Source organism: Leptosomus discolor, chromosome 2, assembly GCF_034619465.1.
Source record: "Leptosomus discolor isolate bLepDis1 chromosome 2, bLepDis1.hap2, whole genome shotgun sequence".
NCBI lineage: Eukaryota > Metazoa > Chordata > Aves > Leptosomiformes > Leptosomidae > Leptosomus > Leptosomus discolor.
The window spans coordinates 1,463,829-1,483,458 of NC_141392.1; the positions used below are offsets into that span (position 1 = coordinate 1,463,829).

General features: G+C 50.5%; 1 protein-coding gene across 2 annotated transcripts; it reads left to right on the top strand.

The window, feature by feature from the left end:
* The first annotated feature begins 231 nt into the window (after window positions 1–231).
* Window positions 232–19,082, top strand: RSPH9 (radial spoke head component 9). 2 transcript variants are annotated; one of them, XM_086460832.1, is made up of 5 exons: window positions 232–458; window positions 706–868; window positions 1,399–1,528; window positions 2,089–2,235; window positions 18,922–19,082. In XM_086460832.1, the coding sequence occupies exons 1-5, from the start codon at window positions 232–234 to the stop codon at window positions 19,080–19,082; spliced, it is 828 nt and encodes a 275-aa protein (XP_086316958.1). The 2 variants fall into 2 exon arrangements, with proteins under 2 accessions (XP_086316958.1, XP_086316959.1); XM_086460833.1 differs by having other exon boundaries at window positions 1,444–1,528.
* The last annotated feature ends 548 nt before the right edge of the window (window positions 19,083–19,630 follow it).

The window sequence follows — 19,630 nt, forward strand, 5'->3', positions numbered from 1 at the left end:
TGGCCCGCCTGGGCCTACCGGCGCCGTCTCCATGGCAGCGCGGAGGCGGGACGCGCCGTTGCCATGGCGGCGCGGAGGCGGGACGCGCCGTTGCCATGGCGGCGCCGCCCTCTCCTCCCGCGCCGTTGGCAGGGCGCTGACTTTGATTGACGTTTCGGGCCGTTTCCTCCAGCGGAAGCACACCGGTCACCTTTGACCGCCGTTGCCTGGCAACGGGGACGCGGAGCCGCCATGGAGGCGGCGGCGCTGCCCGCCGCGCTGGAGCTGGTGGCCGGCGGCGGCGCGGGGCTGAGCCCGGAGAAGCGGGCGGTGCTGGGGGCCTCGCTGCCGCTGCTCCAGCGCGACTACCGCTTCCACCGGGTCCGGTTCTGGGGCTGCGTCCGGGGCGTGCGCGGCACCTACTACATCGCCGAGGGGCTGGGCCCCGACCGCGCCGCGCCCCGCAGCCGCCTCTACAGGTGCGGAGGCCGGGCCGGGCCTCCCCGCCGCTCCGGGGGGGGGGACGGGCACCTCTCAAAGGGCTCGGGAGGCCGGGTTGGGGGCTGGGGGGAGAGAAGAGAGGGGGCTGGGGACGCGGGGTGGAGGGGAACGGCGCTGCCCGGCTCCCCCGGAGGGAGCCTCGCTCTGCCCCGAGGGGCCCGGCAAGGCTGCGGCGGGCCCTGCGCTTCAGCGGGCTCGGGCCCGTGTCGTGCTTGTCGCTGGCAGCTTGAACGGCGTGGAATGGAGCCTCCTGCCGCCGGCGACCGAGGAGGTGGTGGCGCAGGCCGAGCGGCTGAAGGGCCGTTTCCAGGGGGATCCTTCTTTCGAGTACGAGTGCCCCGAGATAAGTGCAGAAGAGGCTGAAATGTTGTTTGGAGACGGGAAGGAGGTAAATGCAGCGAAAGGCTTTGGAACTCTCACTGCTGCGGTGGTAGCCCTCACGCTGACAGGCGGTGGCTCCTCCTCTGTAACAAGCAGCCTGAGCTGATCTCCTCGCTCTCCTTGTGTAGCAACAGCTTCTTGATCGAACGCTTCAGTTACTCCTGGAGCTAGACACAGCCCAGAAATGTTCTTTCTCCTTCTTTACACACAATTGGTACAAATCCCCCCTACAGTGTCTGAAGCTTTACACAGGAGCTGCAGGCAGCATTCTTTATAACCGAGTACACAAGTTGTAAGTAGCTTAATTGAGAGGGAGGAAAGGATGGGTGGAGTTAATGTATTAATTCTCCAGTGAATCTAGGCTGCCTGCTCCTGCTTCTCTTAAGAGGAGAATGTCCGGTTGGTGGTCCTCCTCTTAGCGCCATCAGGCTCCAGGCTGATGAGTCCATTGTGGTTTCTAGTGTCACCTCGAGTTTATTTTCAGAAATGGCAAGAAGGAAAGCCCTGCCTTTAAAATTTGCCTATTTTCCTTTAAAGCCCATCATCAAGGAGGAGGCCCGCCTCGTAGCTACGATAGAGCAGATAGACAGAGCGGTCGGTATCATCCCCCGAGGGGCGTTTGTGAAGACTCCTCTTGGGTCTGTGCATGAAAACAGAAACTTTGAAGGTAAATTCCCATTGTTTTTATCAGGATCAACTGCACTTTGATCATAGAGGCTGTAAATGAAGATGACTTTCTCTAGCTGGTGTTTTGATTTCGGGTTTATTTCTTCCTTGGGTGAGATGAACAGGGAGGAGGGAATCTGATGCCACTAATGTTCAGGTGCATGATTCAGCTCTGGAAGGTGGGAGGAGAGTCTGCAATGGCTCTGAGTCATTAAACCTGCAGTTTCATTTGTCTGTGTATGGTTTATGGCAGCACTTGGCAATTACAGCTGCAGGGAATTCTCCACCTAGATGTAAGGTGTAACCAAGTGGGCACAGAGCTGGTCTCAGCTCGGTGCTCGTTGCGTACCTGGGCCTGCAGGCAGCACGTCTGCAGCGCGCAGCATTGGGGAGCGCTGCCACCCGTTCTCTGGCAAGTCTTGGGTCTGCTGTGGAGTCCCTTGGGGAAAGATTAGGGTTCTGTCCCACGCAGTGGGCGTTAAAGAAACAGTATGATGTTTGATGGCATGATGAACGTCAGCCCAGCTCGCTGTATTCACCGCCACCGATGGCTGTTTGCAGGTCTGTCTCTGACGGAGGCAAAGAAGTTAAGTTCCTACTTCCATTTTACTGAGCCTGTTAACCTGAAGAGTAAAACCCTGCTGGAAAAGGCTGACCTGGACCCATCCACTGACTTTCTAGACTCTCTGGAGCACGATATCCCACAAGGTAAAGGTAAAGGTAGCAGAATCCATAGGTGCAATGAAAGGGAAGGCAGTCCAAGCAGTCTGGGAAACGCTGAGGCAACAAGGTGTGGGCTACTGTAGAGTGGGCGTGCTTGGGAGAAGCTCCTGCAAATCTGTAAAGAAACTTTATCCTTTACTAGTATTGTACTTAATTCCCTTTTTAAGCAATTCTAAACGCTTACAGTGGTAAGCTGTAAGTGTACCAGGGCTGTCACAGCCTCACCGCAGCTCTGCCCACAGCAGTGATCCCCTCTGCCTATGTGCCATATTCCCTCCTGACTTCTGTAAAGCCTGGGACAGCTGGTGTCCCTGTGGGGAGACAGAGCTCCACCGGTGACAGAGGGAATTTATGTGGTTTGAAGTATTTCACACCTCCCATCCCACCCAGTATTGGTGGTCTTTATCTAAATGGGCCCTCATTAACACTGAGCTGGTATCCCTGAGAGGCTGAATTCAAACGTTCCCTTGATAAACCGGGTTAGATGGGCTGTAGTGTGGAATAATCTGTGCTCTAGCAGGGTTACACGTGCTGTGGAAGGAGAAGATGTGTGTACTGGAGTGTATCTTCAGTTCCCACCTCGACTGTTCTGTTGGACAGCTGCTAAATACATTTAAAGCCTCTTCCAGGGATCCCTCTGGCAGGTTATTTCTCTAAAGAGATGAGAGTGACTTGTTTGTTTCTAACTGCTTTGTGCCGATTTGCCGCATTTTTCAGATTGGGCCAAGTGTGTTCGTGTCCTGCTGTCTAGCAAGATCCTTAGGACACAATCAGAGCTTAGGTTTGCTATTTCCTTCCTGTCCTGGAAGAGCGGGATAGGAGAGCAGGTGACCTGTGCCGGATGGGATTGGCCAGAAGGGCAGTGAATTGCCAGTGCTGTAAACAGCTTTTCAGACTTTGTCATCCATCTGTCTATCTATCTGTCTGTCTGTCTATCTGTCTATATCTCTCAATCTTTCCTTTGGCAAAAAAGAACTGAGGATGAACCCAGTGAGCTCCTGCCTGAATTCTGAACATTTTTGACTGTTCAGAGCATAAACGGCGCTAAAATCGAAACCATTGCTCAACTTACTGCGAGTGCCCTTGCTGCAGTCGTTTTCCAGAGGTGTAGTCTGGAGAGATGGCACATTTTAACATACACTGCCTCGTTGAATTGGCCCTTTTCACTCAAAAAGTGGTACTGCATGGGGGGTTAGGTCCTAGATACCTCCTAAGAAAATTGTAGCTGCGGTTTCATACAGTGGTTCGGGCATGGCTACTGTTTGTGTTTTTATTTTTCACCCCTCTTTTTTTCCCCTAGGGTTTGTGGTAGGGAGACTTTTTAATTTTGTGAGGCCTGAAACCACAGAGCCACTGCAGCAGGAGGTGCATCTTGGTGCTTTCTGTGTTTCCCCTAGAAAACAGGCACCACGGGCGAAGAGCCTGAGGGCTGATTAGCATCACCGAGCTGGTTCCAGCCACCTTGGGCTGCGGTGCCTTCGAAAGGCTGCGGACACCGTTCTGCAGTGTCTTGCATCCAGCCCAAGGGACCAGGCAACTGGCAGGTCACGCTGTGCGCTCAACACCGAGAGGGAGGTTTTGTTGGAGTCTCCAGGTCAAATGTGCCTCGTTAGCTGCGTTTCGGGCAGTGGCAGGCAGAGAGCGGGGCTCAGCTGCGTCGTTGCCTTCGCCTTCTGGTGGCAGCCCGAGGGCTGTGTAAGCCTGAGCCTTTGCCCCCTTCCCCGGGGGTTGGTGCTGGTAGGGCAGATCTCCGTCTCCTCCGAAAAAGTTGGGTCCCAAAGGCCACCTGAGCTCCCGTCCAGCTGGGCGCTGCTCAGTGGAAGAGGAGGAGACTCGTCAGGATGCCTGTGCGGCTCTGTCTGCGTTGTCCCACTCTTTTTTTTTTTTGTTTTGGACTGAACCCGGGGATCGATGGAATGAGCCTGTCAGGCGAAGGCAGTAAGACAGGAACCGGCTGCGGGATCAGCAAGGCGTGCAGCCTCTCTCATGTCGCTCTGTCGCATGCAGACAGGAGCTCTGACGTTAAAGAAAGATCAGTCCACCCCCTTTAACAAGCACTGGGGCTGCCTAAAGTACGGGTTCCTTGTGAAAATGGGGGGCAAAGAAAGAACAGAGGGCAGACACAGGCTTTCTGCTGATTTTATCAGCGTGGCTCTGCCGAGGTCCCTCACTCCTGGTTACGAGGCACTCAGGCTCTGGTTCCTGGACGGCCTTCCTTCAGCTCTGCCAGTGCATGTTAGTCCTGACCCACAGCAGACAGTGCTTTTTCTGTTTCCTGACATGTTGCTCACTTTGACCTGAAGCTTTTCTCGCCTTTCCTGGCTAGATCCTCTCTGGAACGGTTACTGTCAGAGCAGAAGTAGGATTTCTCCAATCTACTGCATCTAGAATTGGGACTGAAGCCAGATTTGTCTGTGCCCTCGACAAATACACAAAAAGTGGACCAGGGGTGAGCGACATCTGAGTGATGCTCCCAGCCTGCATGGGCTAGAATTCCCCGCGTACCTTAAAAGCACAGGACTGAGAGATTAAGGGCTGATTTTAATCTGTCTAAAAGTAATAACTGTTGGAATAATTTTCTTTATTAATTGGAGACTGAGCATCTGTGACGGCTGTCAAGGGGGTAACTGTCATAAAATGTACAGAGTGCCATTATAGGAGAGCAGAGGTGTCTCACAGAATGGAAAGTTGGAGGCAGAGAGAACATTTTATATGACAGCTGAGAGGTGGGAAGAAAGGAAGTTAAAACCGGGTTGAATAAAGGAAACAATGGTAAAAGCAGAGAGTTTAGCGCACGACTAGAAAACCTGAAGTTTTGTAACAGAAGTGTCTGCCAGCCTTATCTTTACCAGTGATATCTGTGGTGATTGTAGCTTCCAGATTCTGTCTGTGCGTCTAGCAGGTTATCTGTGCACTTGGAGAGTTCAGAAGACGTTGCTGCTCCTCCCCTAATAATACTGTGAGTCTGTTCTATCATGGTGTCTCAGCTCCCGGAGACAAGTGTGACTTCGCTTTTATTAAAAAACACATTTGTTTTTTTAATGATTGTAGAGAGAAGTGGGAGAATGTGAACCCTGTCTCGAAAGCGAATTCAGTTGGTTTATCTCCTTTAAAATCTCCAGCTCTCTGAGCCAGACCCGTGAATTTGAGTGGCCTGACTCATGGTTTTTGGGCACAGAGGGGCTGCAATACTGATCTTCAGTCACTGCAGGATCAGATCACGTAATGCTTCATTCTGGTCCAAATGGCCAGCTGGCCAGAACGGTGCATGCTGGGATCTGTAGGTTTTGGTGGCCATATGCCTGCATTAGAGATAAGCTTGTTTGCTCTACTCTAAGCAGACAATCTGCTCAACTTAATGCACAATTAGATGTAGCCTTTCAACTGCCGGCAGATTGCCAGCGTGGCCCTTTCTGCTGCGTGGAGGCCAGCGCCCTGGGCGGCAGCGCTTCAGGAGCTGGAGCCGTGGCAGTTTTACGTGGGCTTGTGGGTAACGGAACGGCCAAGCAAACAGCCGTGATTCCTACCATGCCGACGTCGCGTTCACTTGATGACCTCATGTTGTGCAGATACGAAATGACAGGCACTTGTCAGGCATTGCCATGATGAGGACAGGGAAAATGGAGGGGGAAGGACGATTTTGCTGTGGCTGTGGCATCACATTAGGCTATGCTACGTTCTGGAAGGATAACGGAAGGGGATGGTAGAAAGCTTAAGGCCCTAGCGTAGGATGGAAAGCTTGGGAGGAAGTAAAACAGGGCATGGAAAATTAAATTCTTTGGTGCTTTCAAACTACAGCTCAGAAAAGCACTAACTTGACTCTGAAGGTTTGTTACAGATTACTGACTCGGATCGCTTTGATGTGGAGATAAGGGACACCAACAGGGCACTGTTAAAACCTGATGCAGGAGGGGAGGCATGCTGGAGGCAAAGGGAGAGGAAAACTTAGATAGGAAAAGATATGAGTGGAAACAGGATTTGTATGAGAAGACTCTCTTCAGAAGTCATGACTCCCAGTCAATAGAGCGCCGTGTTTGGCTGAAAGCCTACCACAGTTCACTGGTGGAAGAAGAGTAGGAATTAGAATCAAAAAAGCAATATAAAAGGAAATGCAGAGAGTTGGGAACCATTAATGATGGATATAAATTGCAGTTTGTAGTGAGTAGAAAATGACAAAGGAAAGCAGGATAACCTGCAGAGGTCCATGACAACTGTAAGGAGGATTTCTTTCAAGTAGATTGAGAGGAAAAGAAAGCATACTAGTGGTACTGGGAACTGTCACTAGATGGTGATGGTAAAAAGGCTGATAACAATGTGGGAGGGCAGAAATGCTCAGTAATTTTTTTTCTAGTTTGGTTTTGGAAAGAATATGGACTTGTGTCAAATGAAGACAATAAAATACTGTTTCAGACAGTTTTCAGACTGTTTGCTAAGGGAGGGTAGAGTTAGACAGCCTTTACTGTGGGTCAAAAAATTAAAATGGCAGAGCCAGGTGAGTTACTCCTGAAATCACGATCTCGGGAGACTGGTGGCACACTTACAATGCTAACCTTGAATAAACCCCAGCATGACAGAAATATTCCCCTAAACTTACCTTGAATAGTAGCTGTGATTCAGAAATCACTGAATGGGGATATTTCTGGAAGGGGTCAGAAAGGGTCTTCAGCTGGGACCAATGCCAGGCTGATATTCTTCCACTTATTTGTGAATGATCGAGAAGTAAAGGGTTGGCGGAGAGACAAATAAGGACAAGGGCGGGATGGCTACAGAGATCTGGTAAACTGGGCTTACCTAAATAAAGTGCGTTTTGAGGTAGCTACTTGCAAAATCATGTATCCAAGGGCAGGAACTGGGAGCCAGAGTTGTATTCTGGAAGCTGCGGCTCTGAAAGGAAATCCAGGCACAACCTACTGAACATCAGCTCCCAGTCTGGTCCTGAGACTTAAAAGGCCAGTATGATCTGTAGATGTATAAACAAGGGCGTAGCAATAGGGACAGGGAGGTGACTCGACTTTTGCATACACTGTTAGTGGAACCGGAGCTGGATTCCTGCACATTGCAAAACTGGAGAGTTGCAGAAAAGAGCCACAAAATGATTCAAGGGCTGGTGAGAGACATAAACAGTTCAGTCTGTTTATCTTGCGGAAAAGAACATGAGAATGACTGTGTTACACTGTGTAAATACTCCATGGAGTTTGAGTATTGGGTACTGAGGATCTATTTAGTATAGCAGAGAAAGGCCTAACAGGAACCAGCAGCTGAAAATTACAGCCAGAAAAATGAAAAATTAGGTACAAATTTTAATGGTGAACTGTCAGCTAGCAAGTGCAGTGGGTGAGTCCGTATATCTGGGTATCTTAGCATCACGCTGGATGTCTTCCTGGGAACTGTGTTTTAGCCAAATAAAATACAGGTTGCTAGTGCCAGACAGGAGGGGGTGAGTTCAGTTTACCGGGCAGTGGGACGCAGGGATCCCCAAGAGATGATGTCCTGGTACGCCGGGCTGGAACCTCGATGACAGCTGTGGAGGGGGGCGTTTCGTTCGAGCTGCTTCGTTGCCAGTGACAATAACACGAGGTGACAGGGGGTTCCTGAGACGGTGCCGCTAAGCGCAGGACTCCCAGTGGAGCTGGCTTTGCTTTGAACCACGATGCCCGAGGGCCCACAAGAGGACTGAAGAGATTCCTGACTTAGGGCTGTCCGCTGGGGAGGGTCACCTGGGGAGCCGAGACCTCTTGCATGTAACTGCTGCCTCTGCAATGCTGGGAGGGATTTTATGGCATCGTTCTAAATGGGTATACAATGGCAGGGTGGATCGCAGCGAGTCTGCCTACTTGCTGTGTCAAGGTCCAGCTAGAGGAGGAGAACGGGCTAGAGAGAAGATCACTTCAGCTCCTTTACCATTTTGACTGTGGAGGGAGTGACAGCCACTCAGTCTGTAGCTCTGGCTCTTCACCTGAAAGTGCAGTGTTTTTGGAGCAGGAGCATTCCTTCTACAGCATGCCAGACAAAGGGATTTGTGGCTGTTTCCTTGGCCGAATACTTTGGGCACTAGCTTTTCTGTAAGCTCGCTGAACAGCAGCCTGGCTTAGAACACTAACCTCCTGTCCTCTGAGCCTCATTAGCACTCTGTTTATCGGCTGAGCAAAAGCTGGTGCTTAATGGGCCCTTGAAGATGGAGAGGTTGCATTTCTAAAGGGGACATGGTTTCCTTCGGCCACTCTGAAAAGCCATTTTGGTCGCCCCATCTTGGCTGCCCCAAAAGCCCATGTGCTGGGAGGAAGAAGGCCAGGAGACACGAACTTGCCTTATCTCCGTGCATTAACACAGCTAATTAACTCCCTTTCGACCCCCCCTCCAGGCGATTAATCCCCTATCAGCCTCTGTCTCCAGCCATTGGAAGGGTCTGTGTCTGCAGAGGTATTTACAGCCCCCAGCCAGCCAGCAGAGAGCGAGTCCTCCCGTTATCAGGGCTCTAAGACAAATGGCTGCCTATCTCCCCAGTGGCCTTGCAAAATCCAGCAAAGTGCTATGCTGTGCTGGCCACCTACTTTCACCCAGCCTCCCTTCCCCGCTAACATTTCACAGATGTGACCTGAGCCCTCCCCTTTCATTGCTTAACAATAAGCAGCACCTCCCCAGCTCTGTGAAAGCTGAGAGCAAGAGCACTTTACTTCCTAGCCTGCCAAGAGCCACACGGGGACAAGGCTTTTCAAGCTGTCTCGCTGAAATCCAAACTAAAAGACCTATAATGAATGAGAGGGCAGTGCTTCATGCGAGCAAGGATAAAGAGAGGTAGTCAAAATGGAGAGCGAAAGCCCTGGTGTGGCTCACAGCTATCCTCGTTCCCGGTTAGGAGAGGCGATCCTTAGGCTCACGACTGGGTGGAACTGAGCTGCAGTATCCCCTGGAGTTACCTGACATTTATCAAGTGGTGTTGTCAAACAAGCTTTGTAACGCAGTGCGGTACAGAAGGAGCAAAGCAGATTAGCGTGCCTCAGAGCCGTCGGCTCGGAGATGTGAGATTCGAACTCAACAGCTGGCTGAGGGGAGTATTAGTTCAAGCGCTGGTACCCGAGTTTCTCCGTTAAAACTCGAGGCAGCCATCCCCAGAAATAATTCCAGGAGGGCCGTAGCTGCGACCTTCCAGCAGGGCGCACTATGGTGCCAGCATTGTCAGGTCTGCCACAGAGAAGGGAACCACCGAAGAGCGTAATGAGAAAGAAAAGCACCGAGAGCAGCATCAAACTGGGGAGAAGGTACGGCCCGAGCTGCCAGACTCTGTGTGGTGCCCGGACCTGAACGGCGGGTATGGAGCACACACTCTGTGCTTTCCAAGCTTAGGCAATTCCTGGAATGGTCACTGGGCTTTTCAATAGCTTCCTTAGCACCTTTAGCCACCCCAGGCATGTGCTGGACATACACAAATACAGAACCGTGTTTCCTACATCCCTCAAAAGCAGAGACACTTCATCTTTGCTCGCGATGTGGGGACTGGGGGAGCTTGTCGAGGCCGTTAAGGCCAGTGACCCAAGAGTTGCCTGGGAGCAACACAAGATGTGGTCCCTCCTGCAAGCTGGGGTGCTGCCAGCTCGGGAGTTCAAGATCAGAGTGGAACCTCTCACGTGGCACCACGGCAGGGGGACGACAGAGCCAGCTAGTATCGGAGCTCTGGACTGCCTGTCCACGCTCTGCCTCGAGTTCTGGAAAGGAGTCTGTTTTCCTTGGGCTTTGTGTCCGTGGGCAATAAAGCAGTGCATTCACTGCCTTTGGGTCCTAGGTCTGTATCGCCTCAGGGGTCTTGTTTAGTCAGAGGCCTTGGATGAGTTTATACTGGAGCAGGGCTGCCCCTCAACTGAGAGCTGTGGTGGTGGAGTCTCTTGCCCTCCTGACTCCAGCAGTGAAAGGAGGAGGACGGAAGCAGAGTCTTCATAGCAACTTTCCAGGGACTGCATTCAAAGGTTTTTTTTCCTCCTCAGTAGAAGAAATCATTGCCTACCTTGTCTCAATTTCAGCTTCTGGTTCATTGGACATGAAAAGGAGATGAACTTCTTGCTGAACTGACGGGAAATGCTGGTAAAGCCTCTTGGAACCAGGAGTTGTAGTTTTATCACGACATCAGTCAGCCTCGGCCTCACCCTTTCTCTAGGGAACGATGAAAAATTACTTGCAGGGGAAAGCCTGGGGCAGCCTGGGTGTCACTGAAGTCAGGAGGAGGTCAGCTTTGGCTAGGAGCGATCTGTTTCTGAAGGGGCTCCGCGTTGAGGAGCGGCAGCTCCTGCCTGCGCAGCGGTTGGCATCGCTGCCAGCCCTGCACGGGGCTTTCCTTCGCTGTCGGCCTCCCCTTTGGCCGTAGAACTCCTGCGGCGAGGGAGCCCCCAGGGCCTCGTCTTGTTTTGTTGCACCCCAGTATCATACGGATTGGAATGCTGGGAATGACGGGGCGTGGGGCTGTGTGCAGGGGGACAAGGAGAAGGGACAGTTCACCCACAGTCATATCTGCAGAGCAGTTGTGCTGCGCAGAGATAGCCAGGCCAGCCCGCGCACTAGGAGGTGCTCAGCCATCTTCAGCGTTCAGGATTGTGTTGAATATGAACACCACTGCGCTGTGCTGCGTGGATACGCTCGGTGGGGCAGCCTGCTCCGAAACTGGTTAACTCCTGGGTAATTTGGGCCAGAATTCGTGTCTGGCTTAGTCCGAAAACATCAACAGTTTATAACCCGTGCCATCTGCTCCTCGTCCTGAGACCTTTTAACCAGTCCTGCTAACTTGATGATGAGGTAAGAAGCGCAACTGGGGGACTGACAGGGCTTGTAGCTCGTAGCCTTGCCCCTCCTGCGGGAGGGCGAATTGGACGTGCCCTCGGAATTCGGTGGGGTTTGAATCCCAGCGTCGACCGCTTTGTGTTGTCTCAGAATTCAGAGATCAATGTGAGGTTCTTTGCCCCTAATCCAGCCCCTGTGCATCATTATCACCTCCTCAAAGTGGCCACCGCTTTGTTATCAGGAGAGGCAAAATCTTACAAGGTGGCCATAATCTCCTCTGAGAGTCAGACAGATATTCTCCCGTGGGTAAGAAAGTGACAGTGACCGAAAGCTCTAGGGGGAAGCAGGCTAGAACAAAGCTGTCCATTGCATCCTTTCATCAAACTGTTAATCTTTCTTTCAAAGACATCACATTTGTTTGGTGACAAAAGCCCCAAAGAAGCTGAATTGAGCCTGAAATCCTGTAGCAAGATTTAGAGGAAGCGTCTTTCATTCCGAGCAGGGAGAGGCGAGAGACTCCTTCTTTTTCTCCCCCCCAACCAATGGGCTCGCAGAAGCCCGCGAAGGTGACGGATTAATGCAGGGGCTCCCCAGGTAGATGCTACGTGACTCCTGGCACGCTCCAAAAACGTTTCCACAGCGACCAGCTGAACAAGAAATATGGAGTGTGACGAGACCCAGCGTAAACTTGTGCTTTGGAAGGAGACTGCTTCACCACTCCGAGAGATTTCTAAATTTACTACAGAAGAACCCAAGATACGGTGATCTGTAGCATAGTTAAGGGAATCCAAATAGCAGGATTTTAATCGGTTTTCCCTACTCCTTGTAAGTTTTCATTGCCCATTGTCTTGCTGTTTCCTCTAGTGCACAGCCCCATTCCAAATCTTTGTTCTGGATGCATTCCGTGCAAAGCCTGCGTCTTAACAACAACAACAGTAACCAAGTAAAAAGGATTCTAGCTCTATTCGAATTATCAGGTGGATTCAGGACTAAAGGGCCAACTATCTGGGCTCTAAGGGAGGCTCTAATATGATGTGTCTTACTTCTGTGCTGGCTTTTTCAGTCCTTCCCACCCTCTGCTGCTCATTTACGTCTGTGTATTGTCCCTGCTTTAGTGTTGGCATTGCTGGCTGTGCGGCAAGATTCCTGCTGGAAAAACACTTTTATTTTTGGCTCGGCTGTTTTTCAGCCAGATCATTTCCCTGACCTGGTTCACTGGGCAGTAAATAAACACTTTTGTGGTCTCTGTGATGGAAGAGTGATGAGGGTGGGAATAAGGGTCTGAGGGCAGAGGCTGCTTCCACTGGATTAAGCCGCGCTGTTGTCAGATGTCCAAGTACGGCCTGAATTTCACCGAGCGCTGGGAAGCACCTGAATGCTGGGCATCTCGGACAACACCGCAATCCCCGAGTCTTCCTCGCCAGCAGGGGACAGGTACCCTGCAGGTACCCAGGCCTGCCGTCACTGGTGCTGCAGAGGCATCCCCAGTGGGAGAGGATAATGGGGGGGGGGGAAAAAACCCTCTGAAGGAAGATCATTTTACTTGGAGGTTCGGGCACGGTTGTATTTGTGTGTCAAGGACGTGGCAGGCGTTAGGACCACGCAGGAGCCGCTTGGCAGCATCTGACTGTTTGTAAGCTGTGCTTTCCTGGCTCTGGAGGCTTTTTAAAGAGAGAACTGAACCTGCAACCAGGCTGTGTTTTTATTTAATTATTATTAAATAGTTATACGGGGAATTGGAAATATTGACAGCAGTGTTAACATATGGGGTGCAGGTGGTGTGTCAAGCAAATGAAAGAGATGTAGTTTGCAGCCAGTAAGTGGCATGAAGGAGCTCGAGCCCCACAGAAGAGTGTTTGGATGTGTCCTTATGGCTGGTGGGCTGCGCGTGAAACGTCCGTGTGGAGAAATTTGTTGGGAGCCAGAGCCCGGTAACCTTTCCTTACAGCTGCTCTGCTTTGCAATTTGTCTTTGTTCCCTGCAGACAGCAAATTGGAAGTAGGAAGCTCTTCCCAGTGTAGAATTTTCTGTCGGAGGGAAATGGAAGCTAAATCCCACGGGTGCCGTGTAGCTTTGTCAGAGCTAAGCGCTCGGGGTCAGGCAGCCAAGCAGCAGCTGCGTTTGCAAAGGGAAAGGGTCATGTTGCCCCGCTCTGGGTGTTAATATTTGTCCTGTAAGTCTGGACTTCGCTCTCACTCGGGACTGACTGCAGCGAGACATGGTATCACCTGGATATTGTGTTAATGGTAAGCGCAACCGTGCTGCGGCTGCTTTTCCCTCGAGACCTTTCCTCCTTTGAAGAGGAATTGATAGTGTCACTTTTATGACCCTCTGTGAGCTTTTGCGACACGGAGCCTCTCCATCGTGCTGTCTGGCTCTTAAAGCTGTTTCTTCTCAAGCGTGCACTGAAACGAGGCATTGCTGAATCACCTCCAGAGCAGCAGTGTTATGAGAGGTCATACTGAAAGTGGACCAGTTACGGCAGGAAAGTTCTTCTGCAAACAGCCCTCTTAAAAGGCTTTTGTTTAAAGCTGAGGTCTCACGCACCCTATTGCCTCTGTGAATGACAAGATTCAGCCCGTAGCTGAGACAGACATGGGGGATGAGAGAGGGATTTCTGTTGGCGACTGGAAAGGAAGGAGAAGCTGAGAAGGAGGTTGACTTTTGAAATTCAGCCCTGGTGTCCTGGCAGCTGTTGAAGGGCCATAAAAAAGGCAGTGGTTTAACACTGGGTGAGCATCAGGATCTTCAAAGCGCTTTCTTGTTTGGGAAAGATGTAAGGAACTCCTCAGAATTCCTGCCTGTGTTTGGAGGGGTGGAGGCTGCAGCCTGATCCAAAGAGGGAATAGGAAGCTCCAGATCTTCATCCAGCGGATATTTTTCCCATGCTCTTTCCTCCCACACAGCAGCTCCCTCCCTTCCCTTCTGGAGCAGCAAAAGGCAACAGTTTCAGCACAGACAGTGCTTGGCTTCCTTAGGTTTGCTGGGTGCAGCTTAAGAACTGACTTGCTCTTTTAAAAGAACTGTTATTTGAAGACTGGAAGCCTCAACCAGAGCAGTGTTACTGCGAGAAGTCTCTAGCGTGAGAGCAATGACCTCCAGTTCCCTGCACCTCAGCGAACTTTGCATGATGAGTGAAGTTAACTCTGCTGCCTGATTTGGGGACAACACAGGCTACAGCTCACGCACAGATGCCAGTTAAAATCAGTATTTAACTCTAGGAAAGCCAGCTTTTACTTTGCTGTCTTCTAGTTCTAGTTGTGTTCCCTCCAATGCAAATAATTTTCAAGGTTTTTTTCCGGCCAACTTTTATTTAGGAGTCTTGGTACCTTACAGACTGACGCTCTGCGCTTCCCAGCCTCTCAGTAAAAGACACGTTGTCTGACCCAGGGGTAATGGCGAGCGCAGGGACTGCCATGGGATGTTGTGAGCCAACGTTCGGATTTGAACCCAGCATCCTACTCCTGCATTTTTATAGTAATACAGACCTACACCTACCTATGCCATGATTTTACTCCCAGGAACCATTTGTAACAGTAGGGAAGTTTAAAAAAAGAAAAAAAAAAAGGGGGGGGGGGAATATAAAAGCAGCATTTAATTTTAGTAATTGTTCTTATCTCATTTTGTATTGTATTACTAAATGCATTTCCAAGGCTTTCTCTTGAAGGAGGAAAGAAGGCATATTCATTTTAAGCTATTATTTCATACTGTTCATTAGCTACTGATCAAAGTACTCTTAGAGGGATGTATGACATCATTATTTTAAACTCCTACAAGGAAGGTGGGCCTGAAAAAGCATCTTGTTAGAAGATTGTGAGATTTGAGCTGTGATGGAAGAGAATACAGTTGGCTCGAATCTTTCAAGGAGAACAACTTTCTCCATGTCTCATGAGTTCAGGTATTAGGTTTGTTTTCTGGACCGTTTCCCCAAATGCTGCGAACGCGGTGAGGTATGGAAAAAAATAAGAACTGAGATAATGGGCTCTAATTTCTTCCTTTAAAGAAAAGGACCAAGATAAGCAGATAGGTTCCAGGACTTTAATGGGATGTCTTAGAAGGCAAACACCAGTGTTGTGTATCAAATGCAGTTTCTGAATGGGTTTTGTGTGTTGCCAAAGTCCAGTCTGGAAGAGTATACTGAATAAATCACCTCTGATAGCTGGGTTAGAAAAATGTCCCCAGTGATCTGGTTAGTAAAAGGTGGAAGATGGCCCCGCTGCTGCTGCCTGGCTCTGCAAAATAAAGAGCAGCTCTACGACTAATCGTCATGCTGGCTGAGAACAGGATCTGAGTGCAAATGACATTAGAATTTCAGGCAGTTTCTTGTCATTTTTTCCTATCCTCAACCTATGTTGGGTTGGTCCAGCTGGGATTGCTCTTCAGTCACCTGCTTGTTCTGTGCAGGCCCTCCTTCCCAGGGAGACTTACGCAGCACCAGCAAAACTTTGTTGTCCGTGCTTGCATGGAAACAGATGCGGAATCAAGGATCAGAGAACAGTTGGAAAGCATAACAACTTAATGTTCCCCAAAGGTCTCACGTTTATGAAATGACAAATTTGAGCCCTTGGAGAGTTTGCAGCTTGGACAGACGGTAGGGAAGCGAAGCAGCTGCACATCACAGCCCTCAGAGACCCAGCATACGGTGAACGGAGCTGTCCTCGTTACACCTGTCCGTTGCTGCCAGGGGCGAAGGGGCACGGGATGCTACTTTGATGGGCAGAGTTAACTGCTGAGGAGTACTCTGCGGAGATGGAGAAGCCTGTGTGACACTGGGTAAATGTTGTGAGGAGATCATGGGTCCCTGGGCTGTACTGTCCCAGAGCACAGATATGGATTTAATCGAGTTGAACTTGATTTACTCTACCTTCTCTGCAAATTTGTCCAACAAAAAGAAGCCTGAATCCAGATATAGTTCCCGAGAGCATTAGTATCCCTGTTTTCCCTCTCACCTTTCCCACTTACAATGCTCCAGGCATTTCTTTTTGTTTGTAAATTGTTTGGGGCCGAGGGTTCACCTGTGTACATGACCACATATACAGAAGTTATCACATACACCCAGGCAGCTGGATGCTTCCAGCGCGTTGGGAGGCATTACCGAACTAGATAATTCCTAAAGGCTTTCACCACCCAGCAACGCAAGGCACAGTCCCATTCTTGACAGACTTGCTTCTCAGAGGACTGGTCCTAAATCAAAGACAATGAGAGTTCCTCATTCCATTATCTTTTTGCCAGAGCAACTCTCCTAAAAGTTCACAGTCCCCCCTGCAAGCCAGTATGTAAAGCTGCAGCAGGAACCACCAGTATTTGGATGAAGGGCTTGCAGATCATTTCTGCAAGTTCAAGCTGCAAGAACCCTGCAGTGAAAGCAAAGTCAGTTCAGTGTCCAAAGGAGAAATGGAAAAAGTTATTTGTCACGATTACATTCAGACTTATTTGCTTGCCACTTGTTGCTCAACACCCCTATGCATAGTTTAGCTACTGCCACCAGCAAATGCTGAAAACTTGTAGAGGCAAAGTTCAAGAAACTGTTTGAAAGCTTGTCATTTGACGGCAGAGAGCTGCAGTGCTTCAGCCGCTGGATGATCTGCCTCGTAGTGAAGTGTTCTTCACCTGGGTTTCCATGCTATCTAAGGAGTGAGGTTTCTTGAGAACGTGCAGATTTTGTCAGTCAGTCACTCAGTCAGCGACTGGGATTACAAATTCTGAGCCACAATACGTGTTTTATTCCAGGTATGCCCAGTTTGTGCCCGTATCAGTGGCACTGGAGACTGCACGGGAGACTGGGGTCGCCTTGTATGCGAAACCACCGCTTGTGATGACCCGAGCTCACGTTTTAACTAGGGCCTGTGCAAAGAGCGTGCTGGTGCAAGGCGGGTGGAAAGCTGGTGCACGCCCGTACTGACCCTGCCCTACAGCAAGCAGTGCTTTGCTCTGCTGGGATTCCAGCTGTCTGTCTGTCCTGGAAACATGAGCTGAGGGAGGCAGAAGTAGGCTCTCCAGGGCAGCAATCTCCCGAGTCTTTAAAGACTCTGAATGTCTCTTTTGTACTTGTGCCTTGCAGCCAGAGCCAGTTTGTCAGAAAGCTCCGTGACTGTCACGGGAGGTCGGTGTTCTTGCTCTTCACCCAGTTCCATGTTTGCACGTACCTGAAGGGGGTACTTTGAAAGGTCCAGGTCCAGGATGGCACAGGACTTAATGTTGTGCATGCTGTGGTATAACAGGCTACCGAAGGAGACAGGGGACACAGCGGTGTCCAAGAAATGTTTGAAAAGTACAGAAATACAAAGAGAAGAGGGAGGCGACAGGTGAGCCGCCCAACTCGTGACGCTTGGTTTCACAGGGCTTTGAGCTGTGCTGCTCCTCCTCCTGCAGCCCCCACATACACGTTTCCCCTCAACTTCCCTCCTGCCCCAACTCCTGTAGCTTGCCATGAGCTGCAGAAGGGACGACAAGCGGTGCGAGCGGGCCCTCGCAGCCCCCGGCAGACCAAACCAATACCTTCAGGAGCTGCACTCAACCCCTGGGCCACGTCCTGTGCAGACCTGTTGTAGGAACTCGTGGCGTTTAAGCCCTTCAGCCCTTTGTTGTTGGATGTGACTAAAACTGGCCAAAGTCAGAAGGTAGTGGGAGGCTGAGGACTGGCAGCTGACCCCAATCTCAGAAGCCCTTCCCCGGGCTAACCACAACACGAGTAAGCTTGAGTCATAGCGTAAACTGGTAAGCCTAAAACGATCCAGCAGGATGAACGCTAACTGGCCCAACACATCACGGGCTCTCTGCTTACTCTGGAATTGGTAGATTTTGGCTTTGGGTGCAGACAGGCACCACTTGACTCCAGGCCAGTAGTAGCCTGACAGCTCCGACTGCCTTTTTTTTTTTTTAATTATTATTTTGTTATTTGGGCCTGCTGCTTTTACTTTTAGATGGAGGTTCAGCAGGAACTTCCTCCCTACACTGCAGCCTCTAGGCATTACTGATTTGGTGCTGAAGCTGGTATTTTCTTCTCCTGGCAGCTCCTTGCCCTCCGGCACTGAACCCAACCTGATGCTCCAGCCCCCTCCCCTCCAGTGCTGCTCCCAGGCTGCCGTGTCAGATGCAAACCAAATACTTAGCGGTTCAGAGCTCCTTGCATCCAGAAGAAATTGCGCTTTCACACTGGCTCTGAACCGCCTCTGCAGAGCCAAAGCAAAATGAATGCGGAAACTAATCCCTTTGCCCCTACCATGCACATCTTCTTCAGTGCTGGAGCCAAGAAAGACTGAAGAGAATTAACCTTTTCTGTAAATGCTTCCGAGATAGGAAATACCCTGCTTTCCACTTTCTCGTCTTCCTCTTTCCCAGTTGCTGCATCAGGGAAACCAGTCTTCCCTGGAGCAGGAAATTGCCTTCTTCCTCTTTGCACTACTAATGCCACAAGTTTATTTTAAGAAGAAATTTCATACCTAGGCAGGATTGCTGTAGCTAGCCTTGGCTCTCTCTAGCTATTAGCTAGACCAAGTAGGTGGCAGAGCTTGTTAGAGTAACTGCTGCCCGCTCAGAGGCGGCCAAGAATAGCTGCAGCCTCTCCTGGGGATCCAGTATACAAGTGTGGGGTTCCAGGGGTCCCTTCCTGCGACGTGTGTGACATTACCACCGTAGCCATGGGAATGTGCTGCTGTGTAAACCTCGACACAGACAGCGGGAGGCGAGGGCAGCCTGTAGGGCTGAATTGACAAAAAAAAGGGCATCAGGGTTTCTGGTCTCCCTGACTTCCCTCTTTTCAGCTGCCACAAATCCCAGTGCAGCCTTGTGCCCTGCTAACTGGTCAGGCAGGCCCTCCCGCAGTCCTTCTGCCAGCCTGGGGGCAGGAACGCTGCCTCTGTGACTCTGCTTCCCAGGGACTCACTAGCCCATGTTCTCGCCCAGGCTCCTGGACGGTTCAGCTGGAGAAGGGGGGCACTGTGGTGGTGCTGCGGAGCCTGCTGTGGCTGGGCCTGACCTTCTACCACGTCCCCCTGACCAAGCAATACGGCCACATCTACTTTGGCACTGGTGAGAAGAACCTGGATCTGCCCTTCATGCTGTGACTCTCCTGTCTGGGATGAGGACTCAAGAACATTTAGATTTTGTACTTAGGAGATTTTTGTTTACTGCTTGTTCTAATAAATGGGTGAAACCTCTTCTGTGCCTGGATTCTGGCCCTGATTCTTTTCCGTGTGCAATCCTCCCTCAACTCCAGTTGAATTCCCTGTAATGTGTCGCTGCAGATCCCTCAGACACTAACAGAAGGCATTTCCTTCCATGACGGGCGAAGCTCTAGGTCAGAAATCAAACCTAGGCCGTCTGTCTGGTTACAAAGACACCGTGCTTACACAAAAACTAATTTGAAGACAACAGGAATGAATGCCTGCTGTCACCCATGAGTGACAAACAAACGTAGAGTTGGAGTCAGAGCAGAAAGCTGATGCATTCTGTAAGCGATCTGTACTAACCCCTGAACTCTAGAAAGGCATATCGAAATGGGGAGAGTATTTTGTTTTTCAGATGTTAGGTTTCACCAAAATTAGAGGGTTCTTTCCAGCTCATGGCACTAAACTACAGAAAAATATGAACTGCAGGCATCACCTGGCCGTTT